The sequence below is a fragment of the Tursiops truncatus genome, chromosome 1 (genome assembly GCF_011762595.2).
Source record: "Tursiops truncatus isolate mTurTru1 chromosome 1, mTurTru1.mat.Y, whole genome shotgun sequence".
Lineage (NCBI taxonomy): Eukaryota > Metazoa > Chordata > Mammalia > Artiodactyla > Delphinidae > Tursiops > Tursiops truncatus.
The window spans coordinates 140,246,102-140,270,967 of record NC_047034.1 but is presented as its reverse complement, the minus strand read 5'-3'; the positions used below and the strand labels follow the sequence as shown (position 1 = coordinate 140,270,967).

Sequence of the window (24,866 nt, the reverse complement as noted above, 5' to 3'; positions counted from 1 at the left end):
ATATAAATCATTTTTGGGTTTTTTCGGTTTTTCTTTTTGTGGGCCACACCATGTGGCACGTGGGATCTTAGTTCCCCAACCAGGGATCGAACCTGAGCCCCCATGTTGAAAGCGCCAGAGTCCTAACCACTGGACTGCCATGAAGTCCCTCATTCTTATTAGTTTGTTAAAACAAGTTTCCTGAAAGGACCTCTATTTGGTCTACTAGCTTCCTTAAGCTATTTCAACTTGTTCTCCATGTTAACAAATAACAAAACTGCATTTAATCGGAGAAATAATAATAATAAAGGATATTAATTGCCATTGCCTGCCTACTGTGTCAGGGACTACATGAAACTCTATTGAATTATTTCACTTAATCTTTATAACAAAGGCAGCACCATCTCCACATTTTAAAAAATGAGGAAACTTAGACATGTTTTAAAGGATAAGCAGCTTATCCAAGATTACAAAGTTATTAGGTGGGGAAGATAAGATTCAAAACCTATGAAATTTTACTCCAGAGCTCACAGTCTTAACCACCTCACTCTGTCACCTTATTTTGTCACCTTTTTAAGAAAATAATCTTTAAATCATATTTTTCACTAATTCAAGTGACCAGACCCCTGTAGCTGATCTTATGCACCAGTATTTCCCAACTTCAATCAATCACATACCGTCATGTTTAGATCTGCCATATCTAAACACTAGCAGTACTATTATTTATTTGATATTGTCTTTAAATTGACTTACTTTTTTGGGCCTTGTCCTAACATACCTATGAAATTATTAACATTTTTTCTTACATACAAAGGTACCTCTATTAAATTAAAAAAAGGGTTTGTCAATAAACCATCATCTGTGTACCACCAGAAATAAAAAGAAGCTATTTCTGAACTCTTTGTCAGTATTTCTCAAAGTATGGTAAATAATGATTTAGAAATAGCTTTTTCTGTTTATACATCAAGAAAAGGTTTTATTCTTTTAGCCATAGAAACATCAGGAAAAAAGACTGCCAAGAAAAATTCATTAATTTAAACAGACATGGATAATATTTATAAACAATTAAGTAACGCTAAGATCAAGATCTCATAAGAAAATGAATTTTACAATGATAATTCTCAAGTAAATTGCAACAGTGTCCTATTGAATCTGTTTCCAGTTTTGCTCCTGTCAAAGAATTTGCTGAAAAGATAAACATATATATTTGTGTATATATATATGATCACAGTGCTACCTTGGTTAAAACTCTTCAGTGGCTTCTCAAAACACTCATAATAAAGTCCAAACTGTTTATCATATCCTAAAAGGCCCTTTACTTTCCAATTCTTGTGTGCCTTTTCAGCTACATCTTTTGCCACATTCCCCCGCAAGTCCCTGTTGCAGTCATACTAAATCTCAGTCACACTTGCAGTCTCACATTTATATCATGCATTTTCTCAATCCAAAGTCTAAATACCTCAATTAAATCATGTACTTTCTCGATTCTAAGTTTTTGGCACTGAACTAAATTACCATCTTACTTATCTGTATCACCCTCACCTAACTAGAAGCTTCCTTGAGGTCTGGGGCTGTGTTTTTTTGGTTTTCCACTGTAAACACATGCGTAACATATAATGGGAACTCAATATATACATGTTTGGCGAATGAATGAGCAATGTATTACCAGGACCATTTAAAAGAAGAGTGAGAGAGAGAGAGAGAGACAGACAGACAGAAAGTGTGTGTGTGTGTGTGTGTGTGTGTGTGTGTGTGTGTGTGTGTGTGTACACATCAACTATAGGAGCCACTAAATTTGTATCTGCACAGGCTTTGTACCTCCCATAATAAATGTTTTCAACCTAAGACCCATATTACTAATGTCCTTTTTGTAGTTAAAGTAGTTAAAATCAAACTAAGGATAATCTAAAGAACATTAATATTAAAAAATCTCTCCAAAAATGTGACTTGTGGAATAATCTAATTTGTACTTACTCAAATCATCCGATATGTCTTCAGTTCCTGAAGCACTATCATCAGAATCACCAGTATTATCTGTACATGTTTGTTGCTTCTGAGATTGTTGTGAGTTTTCCAGAGCAGATTTTTCTCCCTCTGCAACATCAATATTCATTTTGTCCAGAGAAGTAAAGGAGCTTGGAATTTTTTTTCCAATCTGCTGTAATTCTGTCTGTCTCATGTTTTCTTTCAACAGTAAACTGGGTACCTTCTCAGCTTCTGCTGGTAAGCTGGGCACCTTTTCTGATTTCATCTGAGAACCAGGTGCTTTTTCTGCTCTCCTCTGTGAATTAAGTGTCTTTTCTGCTGCTGCTGCCTGTGAGCTGGGTGCCTTTTCTGTTTTCACTGGTGAATTAAGTGACTTTGGTGATTTTTCTGTTTTTGCCTGTAAACTGGGTGCCCTTTCTACTTTTGCCTGTGAAACAGGTACCTTTTCGGCTTTCACCGGTGAATTAGGTGATTTTTTTGCTTTGCAGTGACTTTGATCTCGAAGGACTAACCCCAAATCTTTAGGGCCTGGAACACTGGCAGCATTTACTTTACATGATTTAACTTCTGTTTTTTCTATACAAATATCATTTTGCTTATTTTTTTTATTACTATTCCTATTTGGAGAGTTGGTCCCAATTTCTTTTATGGATTTATCATTTCTAGCTTTCAAAGTTTGATTAGTTATAAATTTAACTGCTTTGCTTTCTTCAGAAAGAGCCCAAGCATTCTTCTTTGGTTCATGATTTTCATTTTCAGAGGTCTTAGACTCTTCCATTATTTAAAAACCTGCTTCTTTCCAACTGTGATATTGTAAAGTGGCAGATCTCCAGTAGTCTGAATTGCTTCAAATCCAGTTTAGGCAAGCAAACTATTGGATTAAAAAAAAAAAATCTGTTATTTAAAATGCAAAATCCATTTCTAAAAAATTGGTTAGACATAAAAAAAACTCTTATAATTTATTCTCAAAACTGAATAGCGGGGCTTCCCTGGTGGCCCAGTGGTTAAGAATCTGCCTGACTATGCAGGGAACAAGGGTTCGAGCCCTGGTCCGGGAAGATCCCACATGTCGCGGAGCAACTAAGCCTATGCACCACAACTACCAAGCTTGCATTCTAGAGCCCACGCGCCATAACTACTGAAGCCCGCGCACCTAGAGCCCATGCTCTGCAACAAGAGAAGCCACCGCAATAAGAAGCCCACGCACCGCAACGAAGAGTAGCCCCCGCTCACCGCAACTAGAGGAAGCCGCGCAGCAACGAAGACCCAACGCAGCCAAAAATAAATAAAAATAAAGTAAAAAGCTGAAGGGTAAAAAATAAAAATTTTTAAACTCTGAAAACTATATGAGGAGTTAAAATCCACTTAGTAAATAACAGTGAAACGCCCATTAAGGAGGTTCTAATGTAATTCTAGCACTATGACATCAAAACAAGGGAACTTCAGAAGTAAAATGCTGTTTTACATTACTCAATAAGAATTTCAACTAAAAGGGAAATAAAACCTGCAATTGATGTACCACAATTAACATAAAAGGAAATGGAACAAAAATAACACAAGAATTCCAATCTATATGCAACACAGGGAATCAGCTTATAGAAGACTAAGTGGTAAAAATAACAGAAGAACTGCAATCTATATGCAACACAGGGAATCAGTTTATAGAAGACTACGTGGTAAGATCTTTCCCACATGACTTTCCTACTAAATACTACCTATTTATACCACTAACCTACTTCTAACTTGATGCTCTAAACATGGGGAACCAACATCAACAGACTTTCTCCAGCTCTGAAGTACAAAGCAGTTTAAATAAATTCTTCTGAGGTAAGAAAATTTTAAAAACCCAACAGGATCCCAGAGTTTAGAAGTTATAGTAATATTCTGTATGATGATACATGTCATTATACATTTGTCAAAACCCACAGAACGGATATCCCTAAGAGTGAACCCTAAGGTAAACTATGGACTTTGGATGATAATGACGTGTTAATGGTGCATCCACTGTAACAAATGTACCACTCTGGTGCAGGGATGTTGATAGTGAGAGAGGCTATTCCTGTGTGGGGGAAGGGAGTTACATGGGTACTCCGTACTTTCTGCCCAACTTTGCTGTGAAACTAAAACTGCTCTTAAAGAATAATAATGTTTAGAAAAAAGATAATAGAAAGAAAAAAAATCAGAATCCGTTTTGTTCTAAAACATAATAGGAACTATTACACTTCTACCACAGAGCACAAACTATAAACAAATGAAAACACTACATTTTGTTAAGTAATTTCTATACTAGAAATAGCTTGTATACTACATATTATGGAAATCAGGTTATTTCCGAAATATTAGCAGTAATAAACCAAGCTTACAATGTTGATTACCTTTAAGGCAATAGTTCTCAAATTTTATCATTCATTAGAATCACCTGGAAGGTCCCATTCCCAGAGTTTCTGATTCAACAGGTCTGGGATTGGGGCCTGAGAATTTGCATTTCTCACAAGTTCCCAGGTGATTCTCATATGGCTAAACTGGAAAAGACACTTGAAAAATCAATGCTCTAAGGAATGTTTCTGAAAGTAGAAGTGAAGGAAAACCAAACTCTTCTGTATAATCTTATACACACGATTATAAGCTCCAAGAGGTAAGAAACCATTTCTCATTTTGCTTACCATTATATCTTCAATGCCTATTACAGTGCCTAGATCAAAGTAGACACTCAATAAATTTGTTAAATGGATTAATAAAAACCTAACTTATTTTTAATTATTCACACTTTAAAAACAAAATATAATAGATCCAAAAGATATTTAATTGCTTCATACTTTATATTGTCTACAATGTAACTAGAAAATATCTCGCTTCCCAATCCATCCCCTAGCCTCCTACCACCCAGGGTGGCCTGGATAAGTATGCCTCTTTCTATGGACTTTGTTCCTACCTTTCTCATAGTACTTAGCACTTAACACATTTCATGTGTTTACCTCCTATTTAGACTACAGGAATTTTTTTCCCAATGTGCTTCTTATAAAACAAATACACTTACACAGTTGAAAAAATGGCAAGGCAAAACAGCATTCTCCTACCAACTACCAATCTCCTCAGAAGCAACTACTGTCAACTCTTTTAGCTGTTTCTTCTGAGATTTATCTCCATATTTCTAAATTACACGCTTAAGCTGGTACTACCTATTTTGTTTTAGATTTAGATATTATCTACTGACTTCCTACAGACAGAATTGTACACACACTTATGTTCCCATCCCACCACCATCCTCCCAGGATGACTATAATATGATATGCCAATATTATTTATGGCTGAGCCAAATACGCCATTGCACAGAGTTTGCTACATATCTATCAAAATTCATTTTCCCCTTTTTCCTAGGCACGTAGCTAAACTACATTTCCCAACCTTCTCTGCAGTTAGGTGTGTCCTTAGGATCAAGTTCTTACCTCCTCCATGCTCTCCCCTTCTCACTGGATAAAATTCTCAGTCATCCATCTTCAATCACATAGCCAACAATTAAATTTCAATCCAGACCAGTAGGTCTTAAACTTTTGTGCACAGGAATCAGCTAGTTCCTAAGTGCAGATTTTGATTCAGTAGATTTGGAGTGAGGACTAACATTCTGCATTTAGTCTAACGAGCCCAGGTAAAGTCCACACTGTTAGCCCTTGGCCATACTTTTGACTGGACAAAAATCATCAATGGAACTTGGGACTCCTGAATGACCACACACATTAAACTATTCATCTGGATCTGGTGACTACTCACCTAGCAACTATTACATGAGACAGAAATAAAACTGTTTCTTGGGTCACTATACTATTAGATCTCTTTATCACAGGAGCCTAGGCTTTTGACTTCAGCAACATATATACTATAGTCACATTTCTCTTTTGGTATACTTTTCAGTTTTACCTGGAAGTGTCTCACTTCTCTTAAGTTTTTTATATATCTGTCAATAATTCATTGACAGAACTGTAAATCTTCTCTCAATGTCTTCAAATACATCAAGCAACCCATGTGTTTGTTTTTATTGTCATTTTTCTCCCCTTGGACATCCCATCTGCCACCTTCTGATTACTACTAGATTTCCACCACACTTGTCACCCTGAGACTTTCCTTTTGCTATCATCCTACCAATTCCCATCTACTCTGTCATGCTGATTGACTCTTCTATTTTCCTCTTCCATAAGTTACTCCCTCTTTTTTGGTGTAGCATATCCTCCAGTAGCTTTCTAAGAAAGAAAACAAGAAAGGCATTGGAGAAAATAATTATGCCCTACTTCTGACATTTCATTTCATGTAGAGAGACAACCATTATCATAACATTCCTGCTTTCTTTCCACTCCATTCATTCCTTTCCTAGGGAGATGGGGTAACTTATTTCATCATTGAGTTTAGAAAAATGATCTGGGCAAAAGTAAGCACCTTCCCCTCTCCTTCCTCTTTGCATCCAGCTGTTCTCAGGAAAGAAAATTCCATTCTCTCATTCATACTCTAACATTACAGTTGCAAGCCCCACACAGGGCCTGTCACTGTTCAGCTCTGCCTATGCCTGAGTGGTTAAATCTGTCTATTTCTGGCAGTGAGTATTAGCAAGCCACTTGAAAATATAAGTCCCATTCTCCAATATGAATCTTATCCATAATAAAAATAATATTCTGGTCTCCATATGCTTCCTTTATCTCTCCCAGTTTGTTCAGAATTCAGGAAGGGAAAGAGAGTGCTATTTATTGGGCTCCCTTAAGCCCCAAAAGTAGGTAAGTTTTATAAGACTTTGCATGCCTGAAATGTCTTTATTCTTTCTTCATATTTTGTTTAATTAGGTTTGAACTTCTAAGTTAAAAATCATTCACTCAAAATCTTACAGGTATTGTTTCAACAATTTCTAGTTTCTAGTGTTACTACTGAGAAAATTATGCCATTCTTATTCTCTATCTCTTTTACTGAACTGTTTTTTTTTTCTTTATGGAAACTTTTAGGATATTCTCTTTGCCTCAGTGTTCTGTAATTTACAGGTGATAAGTCCTAGTATAGATATTTCTTTATTCATTTTGCTGTACACTCAGCTGGCTCTTTTAATCTCTAACTCAAGTCCTTCACTTCTGGAAATTTTTTCCATATTATATCTTCCATAACTTCCTCCCTTTCATCTTCTCTGCTCTTTTTCTAGCGCTCCTATTAATTGAACTTTAGGCCTCTTACACTGATCCTCCAATTATCTTTTCTCTCCATTTCCCATCTCTTTTTTGTCCTTCCTGGGTAACTTACTCAAATTCTTCCAACCCTTCTATATTTGGAGGGGGGACATGGAGAAAACCTTTCGTATTTTCACTTCTAAGAACTAATTCTCTGATTATTCCTTTTCATAGCACTCTGATCTTCATCTCTTATTTCTGAAAACACTAACAATTGTTCTGGAACTTTTTTCTGCTCCCTGTATTGTCTGGTTCCTGAGTTCCTCATGTGCCTTCCTTCTTCTCTACCATGCATACTAGCATACGCATAATAAGAGTTTCAGAAGGAAAAGATAGACGGGGAAAGAAAAAATACTTAAAGACGGAATTCCCTAGTGGTCCAGTGGTTAGGACTCGCCGTGCTTTCACTGCCGTGAGCCCAGGTTCAACCCCTGGTTGGGGAACTAAGATCCCACAAGCCGTGCGGCGTGGCCAAAAAAAAAAAAAAAAAATTGAAGAAATAATAGCCAAAAACTTCCCAAATCTGATAAAGACACAACTACACACATTCAAGAAACTCTATGAACTCCAAGCTGAATAAACTCATAGGAATCCACACCAAGACACATAACTGTTAAATTGTTAAAGGCAGAAGAAATTTTGAAAGCAACAAGAGAGAAGGAACTTCTCATACATGAAGAATCCACAATAAAATTAACAGCTGATTTCCCATCAGAAATCATGGAGGCCAGAAGGCAATGGAATGCCATATTTAAAATCCCAGATGAAAAACACTGTCAACCAAATATTCACTAACCATGCAGAAAAACTATCCTTTATTAATGACAGAGAAAGTATGACACTTCCAGATAGACAAAAGCTAAGAAATTTCATTAGCAGACTTGTAGACTAGCAATACAAGAGATGCTAAAGGGAGTTCTTAAGGCTGAAATGAAAAGAAATTCGGCAGTAACTCAAAGCCATAAGAAATAAAGGACACTGGTAAAGGTAACTTAGCACAGATAAACATAAAAGCCAATATTATTGTACTTTTGGTTTGTAACTCTTCTTTTTCTCCTACATGATTTAAAAGGCAAATACATAAGAAGACAATTATAAACCTATGTTAATGGGCACACAATGTATAAAGATGTAATCTGTGACAATAACAATGAGAAAGAACAGAGACATATAGGATCAGAGCGTGTGTATACTATTGAAACTAAACTGGCATTACTCAAACTAGGCTGTTATAAATTTAAGATATTAGTTGTGCTGTTATCTGCAAGGCAACCACTAAGAAAATAATGTTTAAAAATACAAAAAAGGAAAAAAGGGAATTAAAATAGCACACTATAAAAAAGTCAACTGAATACATAAAAAGGCAGTAATAGAGAAATTGAGGAACAAAAAGCACGAGACATACAGAAAAGAAAAAACTAAAGAGCAGGAGTAAATCCTTCCTTATCAATAACTACTTTAAATGTATTGGATTGGCCAAAAAATTCCTTTGGTTTTTAAGTAAAAATAAAAGTCACATTTTTCATTTTCACCAAGAACTTCATGAGCAATGTATGCACTCTTTTGTTCCACTACCTTCTGCCATTTTTCAGGCAACTTCATAATTCCATCTTCCCAAAACTCTATCTTTTCGACCAAAGAACTGTTCCAGGTGCCTTTTACAGTCTTCCAGGGAATTGATATTTTTTCCAATAAGAGAATTTTGTAAAAACTGAAATAAATGGAAATCTGAAGGTGCAATGTCTGGTGAATACGGTGGATGAATCACAACTTCCCAGCCAAGCTGTAACAGTTTCTACCTGGTCATCAAAGAAACATGCACTCTTGCGGTAACCTGATGGAAGATTAGGCATTTTCTGTTGACTAATTCCGGATGCTTTTCATCAAGTGCTGCTTTCAGTTGGTCTAACTGCGAGCAGTACTTGTTGGAATTAATCGTTTGGTTTTCTGGAAGGAGCTCATAATAGAGGACTCGCTTCCAATCCCACCATATACACAACACCATCTTCTTTGGTGTGGTTGGTGGTGATTTACTTCGCTTGCCTCACGATCTCTTCTGTTCCACATCATTGTACAGTATCCACTTTCCATCGCCCATCACAAATTGTTTTAAAAACAAAGTTTTCGTTACACTTAAGTAGAAAATCACATGCAGAAATATGGTCAAGAAGGTTTTTCTCACTTAACTTATGTGGAAGCCAAACATCAAAGCGATTAACATAACCAAGCTGGTGCAAATGATTTTCAGTGCTTGATTTGGATATTTTGAGTATGTCGGCTATCTCCCGTGTGGTATAATGTTGATTGTTTTCAGTTCATGTCTCGATTTGATCACTATCAACTTCAAATGGTTTACCGGACCATGGAGCATTGTCCAGTGAGAAATCTCCAGCACAAAACTTTGCAAACCATTTCTGATACATTCGATCAGTCACAGCACCTTCTCCATACACTGCACAAATCATCTTTTTTTTGCATTTCAGTTGTGTTTTTACCTTTCTTGAAATAATAAAGCATTATATGCCCAAAATGTTGCTTTTTCCTTCCACCTTCAACATTAAAATGGCTACACAATAATTCACCAATTTTGATAAGTTTTTTAAAGGCACACTAATATGACAGCTGTCACAATACAATCTAACAAAATTGTTTCAAATGAAGTTAAAGACAACGAAGAACCACTAGAGCCATCTTATGGAAAAAAACAAACGAATTTTTTCGCCAATTAAAAAATGAATTAGACTCTCCAAGTAAAGGCAGAGTTTGGAAAACTGGATTAAAAAATATATGATCCATCTATCATACTACCTACAAGAGATTCACTTTAGATACAAAGAAGCAAAGAGGTTGAAAATACAGGCTGGAAAAAGATATCAAGAGAGAACTGAGTTGGCTATATAATTGTCAGAAAAAAATATACTTTAAGTCAAAAACGGTTACAAGAGACAAAGAAAAGCATTATACACTGATAAAAAGTTTAGTCCAACAAGAATATATCACAATTATAAACATACATATACCTAATAACAGAGCCCCAAAAATAGGAGAGAAAAATTAACGAAATTGAAAAGAGAAATAGATAATTCTATAATAATAGCTGGATCCCTATCAAATTACCCATGACATTTTTCACCGAACTAGAACAAATAATCCTAAAATTCATATGGAACCATAAAAGACCTAGAACTGCCAAAGCAATCCTGAAGAAAAAGAACAAAGCAGGAGGCATAACCATCCCAGACTTCAGGCAATACTACAAAGCTACAGTAATCAAAACAGCATGGCATTGACACAACAACAGACATATGGATCAATGGAACAGAACAGAGAACCCAGAAATAAACCCACACACCTATGGTCAATTAACTGTCAACAAAGGAGGCAAGAATATACAATGAGAAAAGGACAGTCTCTTCAGCAACTGGTGTTGGGAAAGTTGGACAGCCATGTTTAAATCAATGAAGTTAGAACACACCCTCTCACCATACACAAAAATAAACTCAAAATGGTTTAAAGACTTAAACATTAGACATCACACCATAAAACTCCTAAAAGAAAACATAGGTAAAAAATTCTCTGACATAAATTGTACCAATGTTTTCTTAGGTCAGTCTCCCATGGCAATAGAAATAAAAACAAAAATAAACAAATGGGACCTAATCAAATTTACAAGCTTTTGCACAGCAAAGGAAATCATAAACAAAACAAAAGACAACCTACAGAATGGGAGAAAATATTTGCAAACCATGAGACTGACAAGAGCTTAATTTCCAAAATATACAAACAGCTCATACAACTCAACAACAAAAACAACCCAATCAAAAAATGGGCAGAATATCTAAAGAGACATTTCTCCCAAGAAGACATACAGATGGCCAAGAGGCACATGAAAAGATGCTCAACATCACTAATTGTTAGATCAATGCAAATCAAAACTACAGTGAAGTACCACTTCACACCAGTCAAAATGGCCATCATCAAAAAGTCTACAAATAACATATGCTGGGGTGGGTATGGAGAAAAGGGAACCCTCCTACACGGTTGGTGGGAATATAAGTTGGTGCAGCCACAATGGAAAACACTATGGAGGTTCCTCAGAGAACTAAAAACAGAGCTACCATAAGATCCAGCAATCCCACTCCGGGGCATATATCCGGACAAAACTGTAATTCAAAAAGATACATGAACCCTATGTTCATAGCAGCACTATTCACAATAGCCAAGACATGGAAACAACCTTAATGACCATCAACAGATGAATGGATAAAGAAGATGTGGTACATATATACAATGGAATATTACTCAGCCATAAAAAAGAACATAATGCCATTTGCAGCAACAGGGATGGACCCAGAGATTGTCATACTGAGTGAAGTAAGTCAGACACAGAAAGACATCTATCATATGATATCACTTATATGTGGAATCTAAAAAAAAGGAGTACAAATGAATTTATTTACAAAACAGAAGTAGAGTCACAAACGTAGGAAACAAACTTATGGTTACCAGGAGATAAGGGGGGAAGGGATAAGTTGGGAGACTGGGACTGACATATACACACTACTATATATAAAATACATAACTAATAAGAACCTGCTGTATAGCACAGGGAACTCTACTCAATACTCTGTAATGGCCTATATGGGAAAAGAATCTTAAAAAAAAAAAGAGTGGATATATGTATAACTGATTCACTTTGCTGTACACCTGAAACTAACAGAACATTGTAAATCAACTCTACTCCAATAAAAATTTTAAAAAAACAAAAAAAGATGTGGTACATATATACACTGGAATACTACTCAGCCATAAAAAAGAACAAAATAATGCCGTTTGCAGCAACATGGACGCAACTAGAGATTATCATACTAAGTGAAGTAAGTCAGAAAGAGAAAGACAAATACCATATGATACCACTTATATGTGGAATCTAAAGTATGACACAATGAACCTATCTATGAAGCAGAAACAGACACACAGACATAGAGAACAGACTTGTGGTTGCCAAGGGGGAGGGAGTGGGGAGGGGGGATGGACTGGGGTTTGGGGTTAGTAGATGCAAACTAGTACATACAGAATGAATGGAAAACAAGGTCCTACTGTATAGCACAGAAAACTATATCCAAAATCCTGAGATAAACCACAATGGAAAAGAATATTAAACAGAATGTATACATATATTATATACATTATATATAATATATATATATGAGTCACTTTGCTGTATGGCAGAAATTAACACAACACTGTAAATCAACTATATTTCAATTAAATATATAAATAAATAAAATAGTTGGAGACTTCAATACCTTTCTTTCAATAACAGAGCAACCAGACAGAAAACCAATAAGGAAATAGAGGACTTGAATAACGTTATACACCAATGAGACTTAACAGATAAATCCAGAAGACTCAACCCAACCTCAGCAGAATACATATTCCTCTCAAGTACACATGGAACATTCTCAAGGATAGACTATTATGTTAGGCCACAAAACAAGTCTTAATAAATTTAAAAAGACTGAAATCATACAAATTACCTTTTCTTATCACAGTAGACTGAAATTGGAAATCAAATCAATAACAGGAAAAAAACTGGAAAATTCATAAATATGTGAAAATTAAACAATGCACGCAAACCAACGGGTCAAAGAAGAAATCACAAGGGCAATCAGAAAATACCTTGAGACAAATGAAAACAATGTTTTTTGTTTTTTTTGCGGTACGCGGGCCTCTCACTGTTGTGGCCTCTCCCGTTGCGCAGCACAGGCTCCAGACGCGCAGGCTCAGCGGCCATGGCTCACAGGCCCAGCCGCTCCGCGGGATGTGGGATCTTTCCGGACCAGGTCATGAACCCGTGTCCCCTGCATTGGCAGGCGGACTCTCAACCACTGTGCCACCAGGGAAGCCCAAACAATGTATTTTTTTAAGCAACGTATTATTTTACCACAATTTTTTAAATGGAGATAAAAGGATATTTGATATAATTTTTTAAAATAAGGATTATAAAAGAATACTATGAACAACTGTACATCAACAAATTGGATAACCTAGGTGGAATGGACAAATTCCTACAAACACACAAATTACCAAAACTGAGTCAAGAGCAAATATAAAATACGAATACACCTACAACAAGTAAGTAGACTGAATCAGTAATCAAAAACCCCTCAACAAAAAAAGCTCACAATCAGAAGGCTATACTGGAGAAGCTTACTCAACATGTAAAGAATCAATACCAATCCTTCTCAAACACTTCCAAAAATTGAAAAGGAGGGAACACTTCCTAACTCATTCTATGAGGCCAGCATTACTCTGACACTCTGAATATATATGCAAAAAATCATCAACAAAGTACTAGCAAACCAAATTCAGCAGCATATTAAAAGGGTTATACACCATGACCACATGACATTTATCTTCAGAATGTAAGGGTGATTGAATTATCAATGTGATAAACCACATTAATAGACTGAAGGAAAAGAAAAATACGTGATCATCTCAACTGATGCAGAAGAAAGCATTTGACAAAATCCAGCACCTTTTCATGATATAAACACTCAAACTAGTAACACAAAGGAACTTCCTCAACGTAATAAAGGCCATCTACAAAAAAAAAAAAAACCACCCAAAACGAAAACAAAACGAAAAACACACAGCTAACATCATACTCATTAGTGAAAGACTTAAAAAAATTTCCCCTAAGACCCACAATAAGATAAAGATGTCTGCTTTTGCCACTTCTATTTAACACAGTACTAGAAGTTCTAGCCAGAGCAATTAGCCAAGTAAAAGAAATAAAAGGCAACCAAACTGGAAAAGAAAAAGTAAAACTATGTTTGCAGATGACATGATATTAAATGTAACAAAATCCCAAGAATACACACAAAAAAACAGAGCTAATAAACAAATTCAACAAGTTGCAGGATACAGAATCAACACACAGATTTCTTTACAGTAGCAAACAATCCATAAATGAAATTACAAAAATGATTCCACTTACAATAGAATCAAAAAGAATACAATACTTTAAGAATAAATTTAGGGGCTTCCCTGGTGGCGCAGTGGTTGAGAGCCCACCTGTCGATGCAGGGGACGCAGGTTCGTGCCCCGGTCCAGGAGGATCCCACACGTCGCGGAGCGGCTGGGCCCGTGAGCCATGGCTGCTGAGCCTGCGCGTCCGGAGCCTGTGCTCCGCAACGGGAGAGGCCACAACAGTGAGAGGTCCGCGTACCGCAAAAAAAAAAAAAAGTAATAATAAATTTAACAAAGGAAGCAAAAAAATTTTTACCCTGAAAACATTACACTACAAAACATTACTGAAAGAAATTAAATAAATAAATGCAGTGACATCCCATGTTCATAGATTCCTTCCAGTCTACTTTCCCTACCTACCTCTTTCTTGCTCTTCCCTTTTCAGACCTTGGTCACTCACTGCCTACGGGTAACTAAGGAATCAGGAAGTATTTTAAGTTCATGTGACCTACAGCCGAAGGGAGTAGAACATTCGAAAACACACCTTTTACAATGTTTATCATTCACCTTAAAAGAATTAAATACTCCACTCCTTGCTTATTGTTATCAACATCAAGAGTCCTCAAAACTATTTAGTCTGCTTTCCCAGTGCTGCCAAAAGCTGGAGACTGGGCAGAATTCATAAACTGCAGCCCACTTTGCACTCACCCATTTGTTTCCTTCACTTAAGTCATTGCCAATGACTTATATTGTTAACAATACTACCCAAAGTGATCTACAGACTCAGTGCAATCACTATCAAAATCACAATGGCATTTTTTGCAGAAACAAAAACCCATCCTAAAAGTCATATGGAATTTCAAAGGACTCTAAATAGGCAAAAAAATCTAAAAAAAGGAAAACATTAGTTGGAAGAATAACACTTTCTTATTTCAAAACTTACTACACAAATCTACAATAACCAAAACAGTCTGGTAATGGCATAAGGAAAGACATGTATCAATGGAACAGAATACAGAGCCCATAAATAAACCCTTACATACGTGGTCATTCGATCTGACAACAGTGCTAAGAGCACTGAATGGAGGAAAGGACAGTCTTTTCAATAAATGGTGCTGGAAAACTGAACACGCCTGTTCAGAAGAATGGAGCTGGACCCTGACCTTACACCAGTTGCAAAAATTAACTCAAAATGGATCAAATAAGACAAGACACTAATTGTAAAAGCAGCAGACAGGAAAAAAACTCAAATGACCATTTGAGCCTTTTGAAAAATTATAGAAAAACTGTCATAAAACAATAAAATATATTACCATACAGATGTAAACTAGACTGAGGAACTCTCTATTCTGTTATGGAGTGATAGTGAAGATATACTGTTAAGTGAAAAAAAGTAATATACACAGGCACGTGTAGTAAGCTAATTTTTTGTAAGAAAGAAGAGAATATATATACCTATATTTTCAGAAATAAACAATACAAGGATAAAAACAAAAGAACAAAGACCTAAATTTAATATCTATACTAAAACTATACCTTATACTCTACACAAACACACACGTAAATATAACTGCATAAAAACTATAAATCTTCATGACCTCGGATTTGGCAACAGTTTCTTAAATATGACATCAAAAGCACAGATGACAAAAGAAAAAAATAGATAAATTGGTCTTCATCAAAATTTAAAATTGCATCCTTGACATCCATCTTGACAATTATTTTTTTGGATTTGATACCAAAAGCAAAGGCAACCAAAGCAAAAAAACAAAAAACCAAGTGGGAATCCTCATGCAACTGCTGGTGGGAATAAAATGATGCAGTTGATGCAGAAAACAGTTTGGAAGTTCCTCAAAAAGTTAAACATGGAATTGCCATATGATCTAGTAATTCTACTCGTAGGCATATATCCAAAAGACTGAAAATAGGGACTCAAACAGATATTTGTACACCATGTTCACTGCAGCATTATTCACAACAGCCAGAAGGTAGACGCAATCAAGCATCTATCAACAGATGAATGGATAAACAAAATGTGGGATACACACAATGGAATATTACTTGGCCATTTAAAGGACGAAACTCTGACACATGCTACAACATGGATGAACCTTGAGGACATCATGCTAAATGAAATCAGTCACTCACAAAACGGCAGATATTGTATGATTCAATTATATAAGATATTGAGAATTGGTAAATTCACAGGGAAAGTAGAACAGAAGTTATCAGGGGCTTGTGGGAAAGGGGAATGGGAAGTCATTGCTTAATAGGTACAGAGTTTCTGTTTGGGATGATAAAAATAGTTTTGGAAATAAATAGTGGCAATGGTTACACAACATTGTGAATGTACTAATGCCACTGAATTGTACACTTAAAAAGGTTAAAACGATAAATTTAATGTGATGTATACTTTACCAGAATAAAAAAATTTTTAACTCAAAATATTTAATCGAAATAATGTGTATTAAGCTTATATAAAATATCACAAACCTCAAATTTTAAATGTCAATCATATTCTAAAATAGCTAAAGGTTTAAAAAAACATAACTTTTTATATGGGTAAATCAACTGACAGTTTTTATGATGAAAGGCAAGTAGAATTGTGCCCTCTTCTCTCAAATTCAGTTTTGTAAATAAATGGGATTTCCAAACTAAATTACCTAGATCCTCATCTAAAGCCCAATTAGCTAGGTTTTCCGGATTAATCAAGCCTTTTCCTTCTGTGTTCATCTGGTAAAGCTTTTTTGGCCACTGGTCAAAGAAGTTTAGTTTAAGTCATGCTTCTTTTCACAAGCAATTTGTTGATTAAAACAGCCTGAGGTTGCCAATTGTTTTTTGGGCTTTTTTCTAATGAGATATGGAGATCATCTGGATCCCCTAATTATCCAAGCCACACTTTCCTCTTTTTCCTTATAAACAAATAATCAAGAACAAGCTCTATCTATATGAAGAGTTCTGTGATGCAAGATTCACTAGAAAGTTCTTGATTCTTCCAACATCAGGCAGCTCTTTGGTATTTATGTATAACAAAGTAGCTAACACTTTTTAAGTGTTACTTGTTTGTTGGGGAGACAAAGTTTGTCCCACAGGTCCAAAAATTGTGATATGTAACTGTGCTGGTCCTACAACTCTTGTGCTACTAACACCATATTCATTTTGAAATTTCATATACTGTATCCCTTGGAATGGGCCAGGTTATGCTGCAATAACAACCTCTACAACTCAGTGTTTATCACAACATACATTGATTTAACAACTCATGCAAAATCCTCTGTGAATTAAGGTGACTCTCTAAAGCAGCTGTCCTTTATGCATTGGCTCAGCATTCCAAGCTGTTTTAATCTTACGTTACCTCCCATATTAGCAAAACAGAGGGAGAAGGCATAGCACTGCTCACCTTTGCTCACATTTCATTTACCAAAAAAAGCCACATGGCTGCACCTAACTTCAAGGCAATAAGGAACACAACCCTCAGAATGCCTCAAAATAAAGGAGCAGTAACAAGGCTTATCACATTAGTACAAGGTGAAATAAGGCAGTCTCTTTGTCTCGACCCATGTTACTATTTCCCTCCAATCTCTTTGTTCAGGGCTAATTTCATGGTCATGTGATCTGTGCAGTTACAGAGGGCTCCATGCTCAGAAAGATGCTGTGCTTGGTTTAAAGCTCTCCTGTCACCAACTTGAAATTCTTAATAATTTTATCTTTGAATCTGTGTTTTGTAGTGAAGTCTAATAGGACAATGGAACATGCACAGGAGCAGGAGATATATGCAAAATGTATACCTTGCCATTCGTTTCCACCTCATTCTCATATAGATTTGGTGATGTCCCGTGAACACAGAATATCGGTGGAGCCATGATGTGTGGGGAGTTCAGCAAGACTCAATGTGAATATTAAGTAAGCATGTTGTCTACAACTAAGTAAGCAAGGGTACTAACAGCCCAAGAAGCCACACTTTGTTTGAACCATAACTTGCTTCAAACACAGAGGAAAGGCAATGGAATTGTAAGAAACATGTATGATCAAAAAGCCTATCATGTCTTTTCTTACTCATGTTACTTCCCTGTATTAACCAACCACTTATGCTGAAAGTGACAACACAGAAGGAAAGGGAAAGATAGAGCAAGCCACAGTTCCTTTTCCTTTCAGTCCTGCCAAATCAAAGGTAAAGACTGTTGGTAGAATGTGCAAGTATAAGAAATGAAATAAAAACAGCGAGTAAGTTTTGTGCAGTGTTTTCCCTGTTCTGGTAAGAATGAAATATATATGTACAAGCTATGAAATTTGAGCAATTCCACGTAAGAGTTAAATAATCATATATTTGCATTTAAATCTGGCATTGCAAAATACAAAGTTGAACAGTAAAATTCATGCTTATTTAACAATTTTAATGTTCTTTATTTACAATGACATTAAAAAGGAAATAAAACGAGCTGAGAGTAAGATCAAAGAAGAAGGAAAAAACCTTGATGTTTTAGTAACTTTAACAGCACTTTTTTTCCTGCGTTTTGAACTAGGGACCCTGCATTTTTATTTTGCACTAGGCCCTGCAAATTATGTAGCTGTGCTTTTATTTGCTCAGGTAAAAAAATATAAATCTGTAATTAGTTTTAACAAAGATTAATTTTCAACATTCACATATAAGGTGCTCAGTTAAAAGCTGGAGATACAAAGATAAATAATAGGCTCATGTCTAAAAGGGGAGATAGTCATATAAACAAATAATGACAATATTATGTGACACATGCTAAGGAAACCCTGAGGAAAGAGCCGAAGAAAAAGGCTTCTACATGGAGATAATATTGAGCTGAGAAAGAATTTCTCACTTAAGAGACGGAGTAAGACAAGATTTGTATGTACTAGACAAAATATATTTCTAAAACTCTGACAGGTTTTTTAGGATGTAAAATAGCATGCATAACGATGAATACAGGAGATGAACTGGGAATGTAAATTGGTACACATATTTGCACACCAACTCAAGTTTAGACTTTAACAAAGAGAAGCCATAGATGATAAGCAGAAGAGTAACACAATTTCTGCTTTAGATTAACTTCTGCAGAACAGGAAGACAGAGAAGAGAGGAAAAGGAGATGTCACAGAAGTAAACAAGAATAGTTATCAATAATAGTAAAAAGTATTAAAAGGTTATTTAGGGGCTTCCCTGGTGGCGCAGTGGTTGAGTCTGCCTGCCGATGCAGGGGACAAGGGTTCATGCTCCAGTCCAGGAAGATCCCACATGCCGCGGAGCGGCTGGGCCCGTGAGCCATGGCCACTGGGCCTGCGCATCCCGAGCCTGTGCTCTGCACCGGGAGAGGCCACAGCAGTGAGGGGCCCGCGTACCACAAAAAAAAAAAAAAAAAAAAAAAAGGTTATTTAGGGCCTTAACACAAGCAATTTTAGTGGGATTGCGGAGAGGGAAAAGTTGTGTTAAAGTTAAATGGGTTTCTTCCCAGAAGATGCTTCAATATCCTAATAAGCACTGTAAATCTCTAAGAGTGAGATCTAATTTGCAACATTTCCCAGATTTATTTGACTAAAGAAACATTTTTTGCCAGGACCACCTATCAGCATCTCAAAGGACTGTGAGGAACACAAGTTTTATAACATTGTTCTATGAAACAGAAGTCCAACACTGACTGAGAAAGGCAGAGGGCAGTAGAGGGCTTAAGGCCAGGGTAAAACAATACTAAATGTGAGAAACAGGAAAGAAATCTGACTAAAATACTGCCCAACTGTGTTAAAGACCTAACTACATATATAACACACCAGTCTACTAGTTTATACAATTTACAGATATTTAAGTTCATACTGGGTAGGGGACTGACAGAATGAATATTTCAATAGAGTAAGCAAACACAACAGTAATGGTACTGGTGAGGGGGAAGGATAAAACCCAAAAGAGGTTATGTACAAAGAGATTAGGGATAGATGAGAAAACTAAAGAAATGAGAAAGATGCACATACAGATATTAAGGAGATTTTGGTCAGAAGTAGAACCATTTTGGAACCATGAGTAGGTGTTTCAAGGAAGGTAGAGTTGAATACCACTGGAATACAGAAATTAAGGAAAAATAAAGTTAAGATGTTAGGTAACCTTCAGTATTATGCTTCCAACTGCCTGATATGACATCAAAAATTATACCAAAGTATCAGTGAACATAAGGGAGTGACATAGAGGTTCCTAGATTGAAATAACAAAGTCAGGTAAGAAACAGCCAGTAGGGCACCAGTCTTTTTTTTTTCTTTGAATTTTTTAATTTAATTTTATTTATTTTTTTATACAGCAGGTTCTATTAGTCATCGATTTTATACCCATCAGTGTATACATGTCAATCCCAATCACCCAATTCATCACACCACCAACCCCACCACCCTGCCACCTTTCCCCCTTGGCAGTATGACACCAGTCTTAAAAGAATTAGAATTTTAGAGGAGTATAGAAGAATAGACAGACACTATATAGAAAAACATGGGTCTGGTTTTCTGGCTTTGAGGAAGGAGGTGTGAAGGGAACAAGCTACAAACCCCCTAGAGGATTCAGAATAATGGCTCTCAATCATTTTTCTAACCCATCTGAGAAACAGAATACACAGCCAACAGAAATAAAGAGGAACACAAGAATGGGAGGTGGGAGAGGCTAGCTGTGAGTGGTTTAAAAGACCTTCCAAAGTGATTATGAAACACCTTCCTAAGGAGGTGTACCTCTCATATAATGAAAATTACTGGTTTAAAACTGGTACTATCACAGAAAGCTTAAATACAAGTTCCAAACACTAACTACTTTTTACCTGTATGACAGAATTCAAGACACTGTCTCATACCATAAGTTCCTACAAAAAGTCCTGGAGCCCTTACAAATTTTTCAATTTAAAAAAAAGATTTGTTTAAATAGACATTTCTCCAAAGAACACATTCAGATGGCCAAGAAGCACATGAAAAGCTGCTCAACATCACTAATTATTAGAGAAATGCAAATCACAACTACAATGAGGTATCACCTCACACCAGTTAGAATGGGCAGCATCAGAAAATCTACAAACAACAAATGCTAGAGGGTGTGGAGAAAAGGGAACCCTCTTGCACTGTTGGTGGGAATGTAAATTGATACAGCCACTATGGAGAACAGTATGGAGGTTCCTTAAAAAACTAAAAATAGAATTACCATATGACCCAGCAATCCCACTACTGGGCATATACCCAGAGAAAACCGTAATTCAAAAAGACACATGCACCCCAATGTTCACTGCAGCACTATTTACAACAGCCAGGTCACAGAAGCAACCTAAATGCCCATCGACAGATGAATAGATAAAGAAAATGTGGTACATATACAAAATGGAATATTATTCAGCCATAAAAAGGAATGAAATTGGATCATTTGTAGAGACGTGGATGGATCTAGAGACTCATACAGAATAAGTCAGAAAAAGAAAAACAAATATCATATATTAATGCATATATGTGGAACCTAGAAAAATGGTACAGGTGAACCAGTTTGCATGGCAGAAATAGAGACACAGATGTAGAGAACAAATGTATGGACAACAAGGGGGGAAAGTGGTGGTGGGGGATGGTGGTGTCATAAATTGGGAGACTGGGATTGACATATATACTCTAATATGCATAGAATGTATAACTAATAAGAACCTGCTGTATAAAAAAATTAAATAAAATTTAAAAATTTTTTAAAAACAGGTTTGTTTTGAAGATACAGTATCAGCTAATATATTCATTCATTCATTCATTTATCTTTGCACACCTGTAAAGTTAACAGTCTTGCAGTATTTCCACTTTATATATTAATGAGGCACCCTGAGTATATGACTTGCCTAAAATGACACAAATGGGATTGTTTTATGACAAAAAAGAAGAGACATATTTTTTGGTTCAATACTTAGGCACTAAGATATGTTCTTAGCCTAAACCAGCAGTTCTCAAACTTTCTGACCTCAGGATGCATTTATACTCCTAAAAATTACCAAGAATCCCAAGAACTTTTGTTTATGTAAGTTATAGCTATTAACACTTACATCATTAGATATTAAAACTGAGAAATTTTTCAAATACAAAATACACTATTAACTCATTCTATGAGGCCAGTATTGCCTTAATACCAAAACCAGACAAAAACATTATGAGAAAACTATACACCAATGTGTCTTACGAATACAGATGCAAAATCCTCAACAAAATACTAGCAAACCAAATCCAGCAACAAAAAGTTATACACCAGGATCAAGTGTATTCTATACCAGGAATGCAAGGTTGGTTCAATATTAAAATCAATCAATGTAATACACCATATTAATAAAATAAAGGACAAAAACCACACAGTCATCTCGAGTGACACACAAAAAAGCATTTGATAAAATCTAACACCCTTTTACAATAAAAACACTCAACAAATTAGGAATCAAAAGAAACTTTCCTCAATCTGACAAAAAACCCACATGTGACATCATACTTAATGGTGAAATGTTTTCTCCCTTAAGAACAGAAACAAGGATATGTTGTCTTCACGTTTTTTTTAACATTTATCTATTTATTTATTTATTCATTTTGGCCGCGTGGCTTGCACGATCTTAGTTCCCTGACCAGGGATTGAACACCGGCCACAGAAGTGAAAGCACCGAGTCCTAACCACTGGACCTCCAGGGAATTCCCTGTTGTCTTCACTTCTCTTCGACACTGTACCAGCCAAGGCAATTAGGCAAGAAAAAGAAATAAAAAGCATCCAGACTGGAAAAGAAAAAGTAAAACTATCTATATTTGCAGATGACATGATCCCATATGTAGAAAATCCTAAGGAATCCTCAAAAAACCTGTTAGAGCTAATAAATTAGTCCTGCAAGATTACTATCCAAGATCAATATACAAAAATCAATTGTATTTCTACATACTAGCAATGAACAGTCCAGAAGTGAAGTCAAGAAAACAATTCCAGGGCTTCCCTGGTGGCGCAGTGGTTGAGAGTCCACCTGCCGATGCAGGGGACATGGGTTCGTGCCCTGGTCCAGGAAGATCCCACATGCCGCGGAGCAGCTAGGCCCATGAGCCATGGCCGCTGAGCCTGCGCGTCCGGAGCCTGTGCTCCGCAACGAGAGAGGCCACAACAGTGAGAGGCCCGCGTACAGCAAAAAAAAAAAAAAAAAAAAAAAAATTCTATTTACAATTGGTACTGTAAATTATACCTCAAAGAAAAAGAAGAATACACTATTACACATTCCAATACCATCAAAGTAATAACAAAAGAAGTACAAGATTTTCTTCAAAAATTGACAAGTGGATCCTAAAATGCACACGGAAATGCAAGGGACTCAGAACAGCCGAAAACAATCTTGAAAAGGAAAAGTTAAGTTGGAGAACTCACAACTTCAACTTCGATTTCCCAATTTCAAAACTTCTACAAAGCTACAGTAATCAAGACTGGGTGGTGGGACTTCCCCGGTGGTGCAGTGGTTAAGAATCCTCCTGCCAATGCAGGGGACACGGGTTCGAGCCCTGGTCCGGGAAGAGCCCACATGCCGCGGAGCAAATAAGCCCGTGTGCCACAACTACTGAGCCTGCGGTCTAGAGCCCACGAGCCACAACTACTGAGCCCATGTGCCACAGCTACTGAAGCCATCACGCCTAGAGCCTGTGCTCCCCAACAAGAGATGCCACCGCAACGAGAAGCCCGTGCACCACAAGGAAGAGGAGCCCCCACTCGCCACAAATAGAGAAAGCCCGCGCACAGCAACAAAGACCCAACGCAGCCAAAAATAAATAAATAAATAAAAGGAAAAAAGACTGGGTGGTACTGGCATAAGGACAGACATACAAATCAACGGAGAATCCAGAATCAATTGAGAAGCCAGAAACAAACAGAGACTTTTATGGTCTATTGATTTTCAACAATGATACCAAGATCATTCAACAAGGGAAAGAATAGTCTTGTCAATAAATGGTGCTAGGATAACTGGATAGCCACATGCAAAAGAATGAAGTTGGACCTCTGCCTCACACCACATTCAAAAATTAACTAAAAATGGATCAAAAACCTAAATGTAAAAGCTAAAACTATAAAACTGGTAGGAAAAAAACACAGGTGTAGATCTTTGTAATTTTGGCTTATATCTCTTGGATATGACTCCCAAAGCGCAAGAAGAAATAGATAAATAGGACTTTATCAAAATCTAAAACTTGGGTGCTTAAAAAAACATACTCAAGAAAATGAAAAGAATTAAATGGCAGTTCCTCAAAAACTAAACATAGATTTACCACATGATCCAGCAATTCCACTTCTGGGTACATTTCCAAAGAACAGAAAGCAGGGACTCAAACAGATATTTGTACACCCACATCCACAGCAGCAGTATTCACAATAGCCAAAAGGCAGAAGCAACCAAAGTGTCTATCAACGGATGAATGGATAAACAAAATATGGTATATAAATACAACAGAACATTATTCAGCCTTAAAAAAGAAGCAAATTCCGACACATGCTAAAACGTGGAAGAACCCTGAAGAAACTGTGCTAAATAAAGTAAGTCACAAAAGAACAAATATTATATGACTCTAATTACATACAGTAGTCAAATTCATAGAAACAGAAAGTAGAATGATGGTTGCTAGGGGCTGAGGGGAGGAGGGAATGAAGAGTTACTGCTTAAGGGCACAGAGTGTTAGTTTAGGAAAAAGGAAAAAGTTCTGGACATGGATGGTGGTGATGGTTGCACA

At 36.4% G+C, this 24,866-nt stretch overlaps 1 protein-coding gene across 12 annotated transcripts in view; it reads right to left on the bottom strand.

The window, feature by feature from the left end:
* TUT4 (terminal uridylyl transferase 4) overlaps window positions 1-24,866 on the bottom strand; it is a 143,297-nt gene that overhangs the window by 112,514 nt on the left and 5,917 nt on the right. For 11 of the 12 annotated variants that reach the window (XM_019937796.3, XM_019937791.3, XM_019937795.3 and 8 more), the window contains exon 2: window positions 1,954-2,836. In XM_019937796.3, the coding sequence (XP_019793355.1) occupies window positions 1,954-2,743 (790 nt within the window). In that variant the 5' untranslated portion in view covers window positions 2,744-2,836. Of the gene's footprint in view, window positions 1-1,953; window positions 2,837-14,243; window positions 14,351-24,866 lie in introns of all 12 variants that reach the window. The other variant, XM_073789755.1, reaches the window with a different exon arrangement.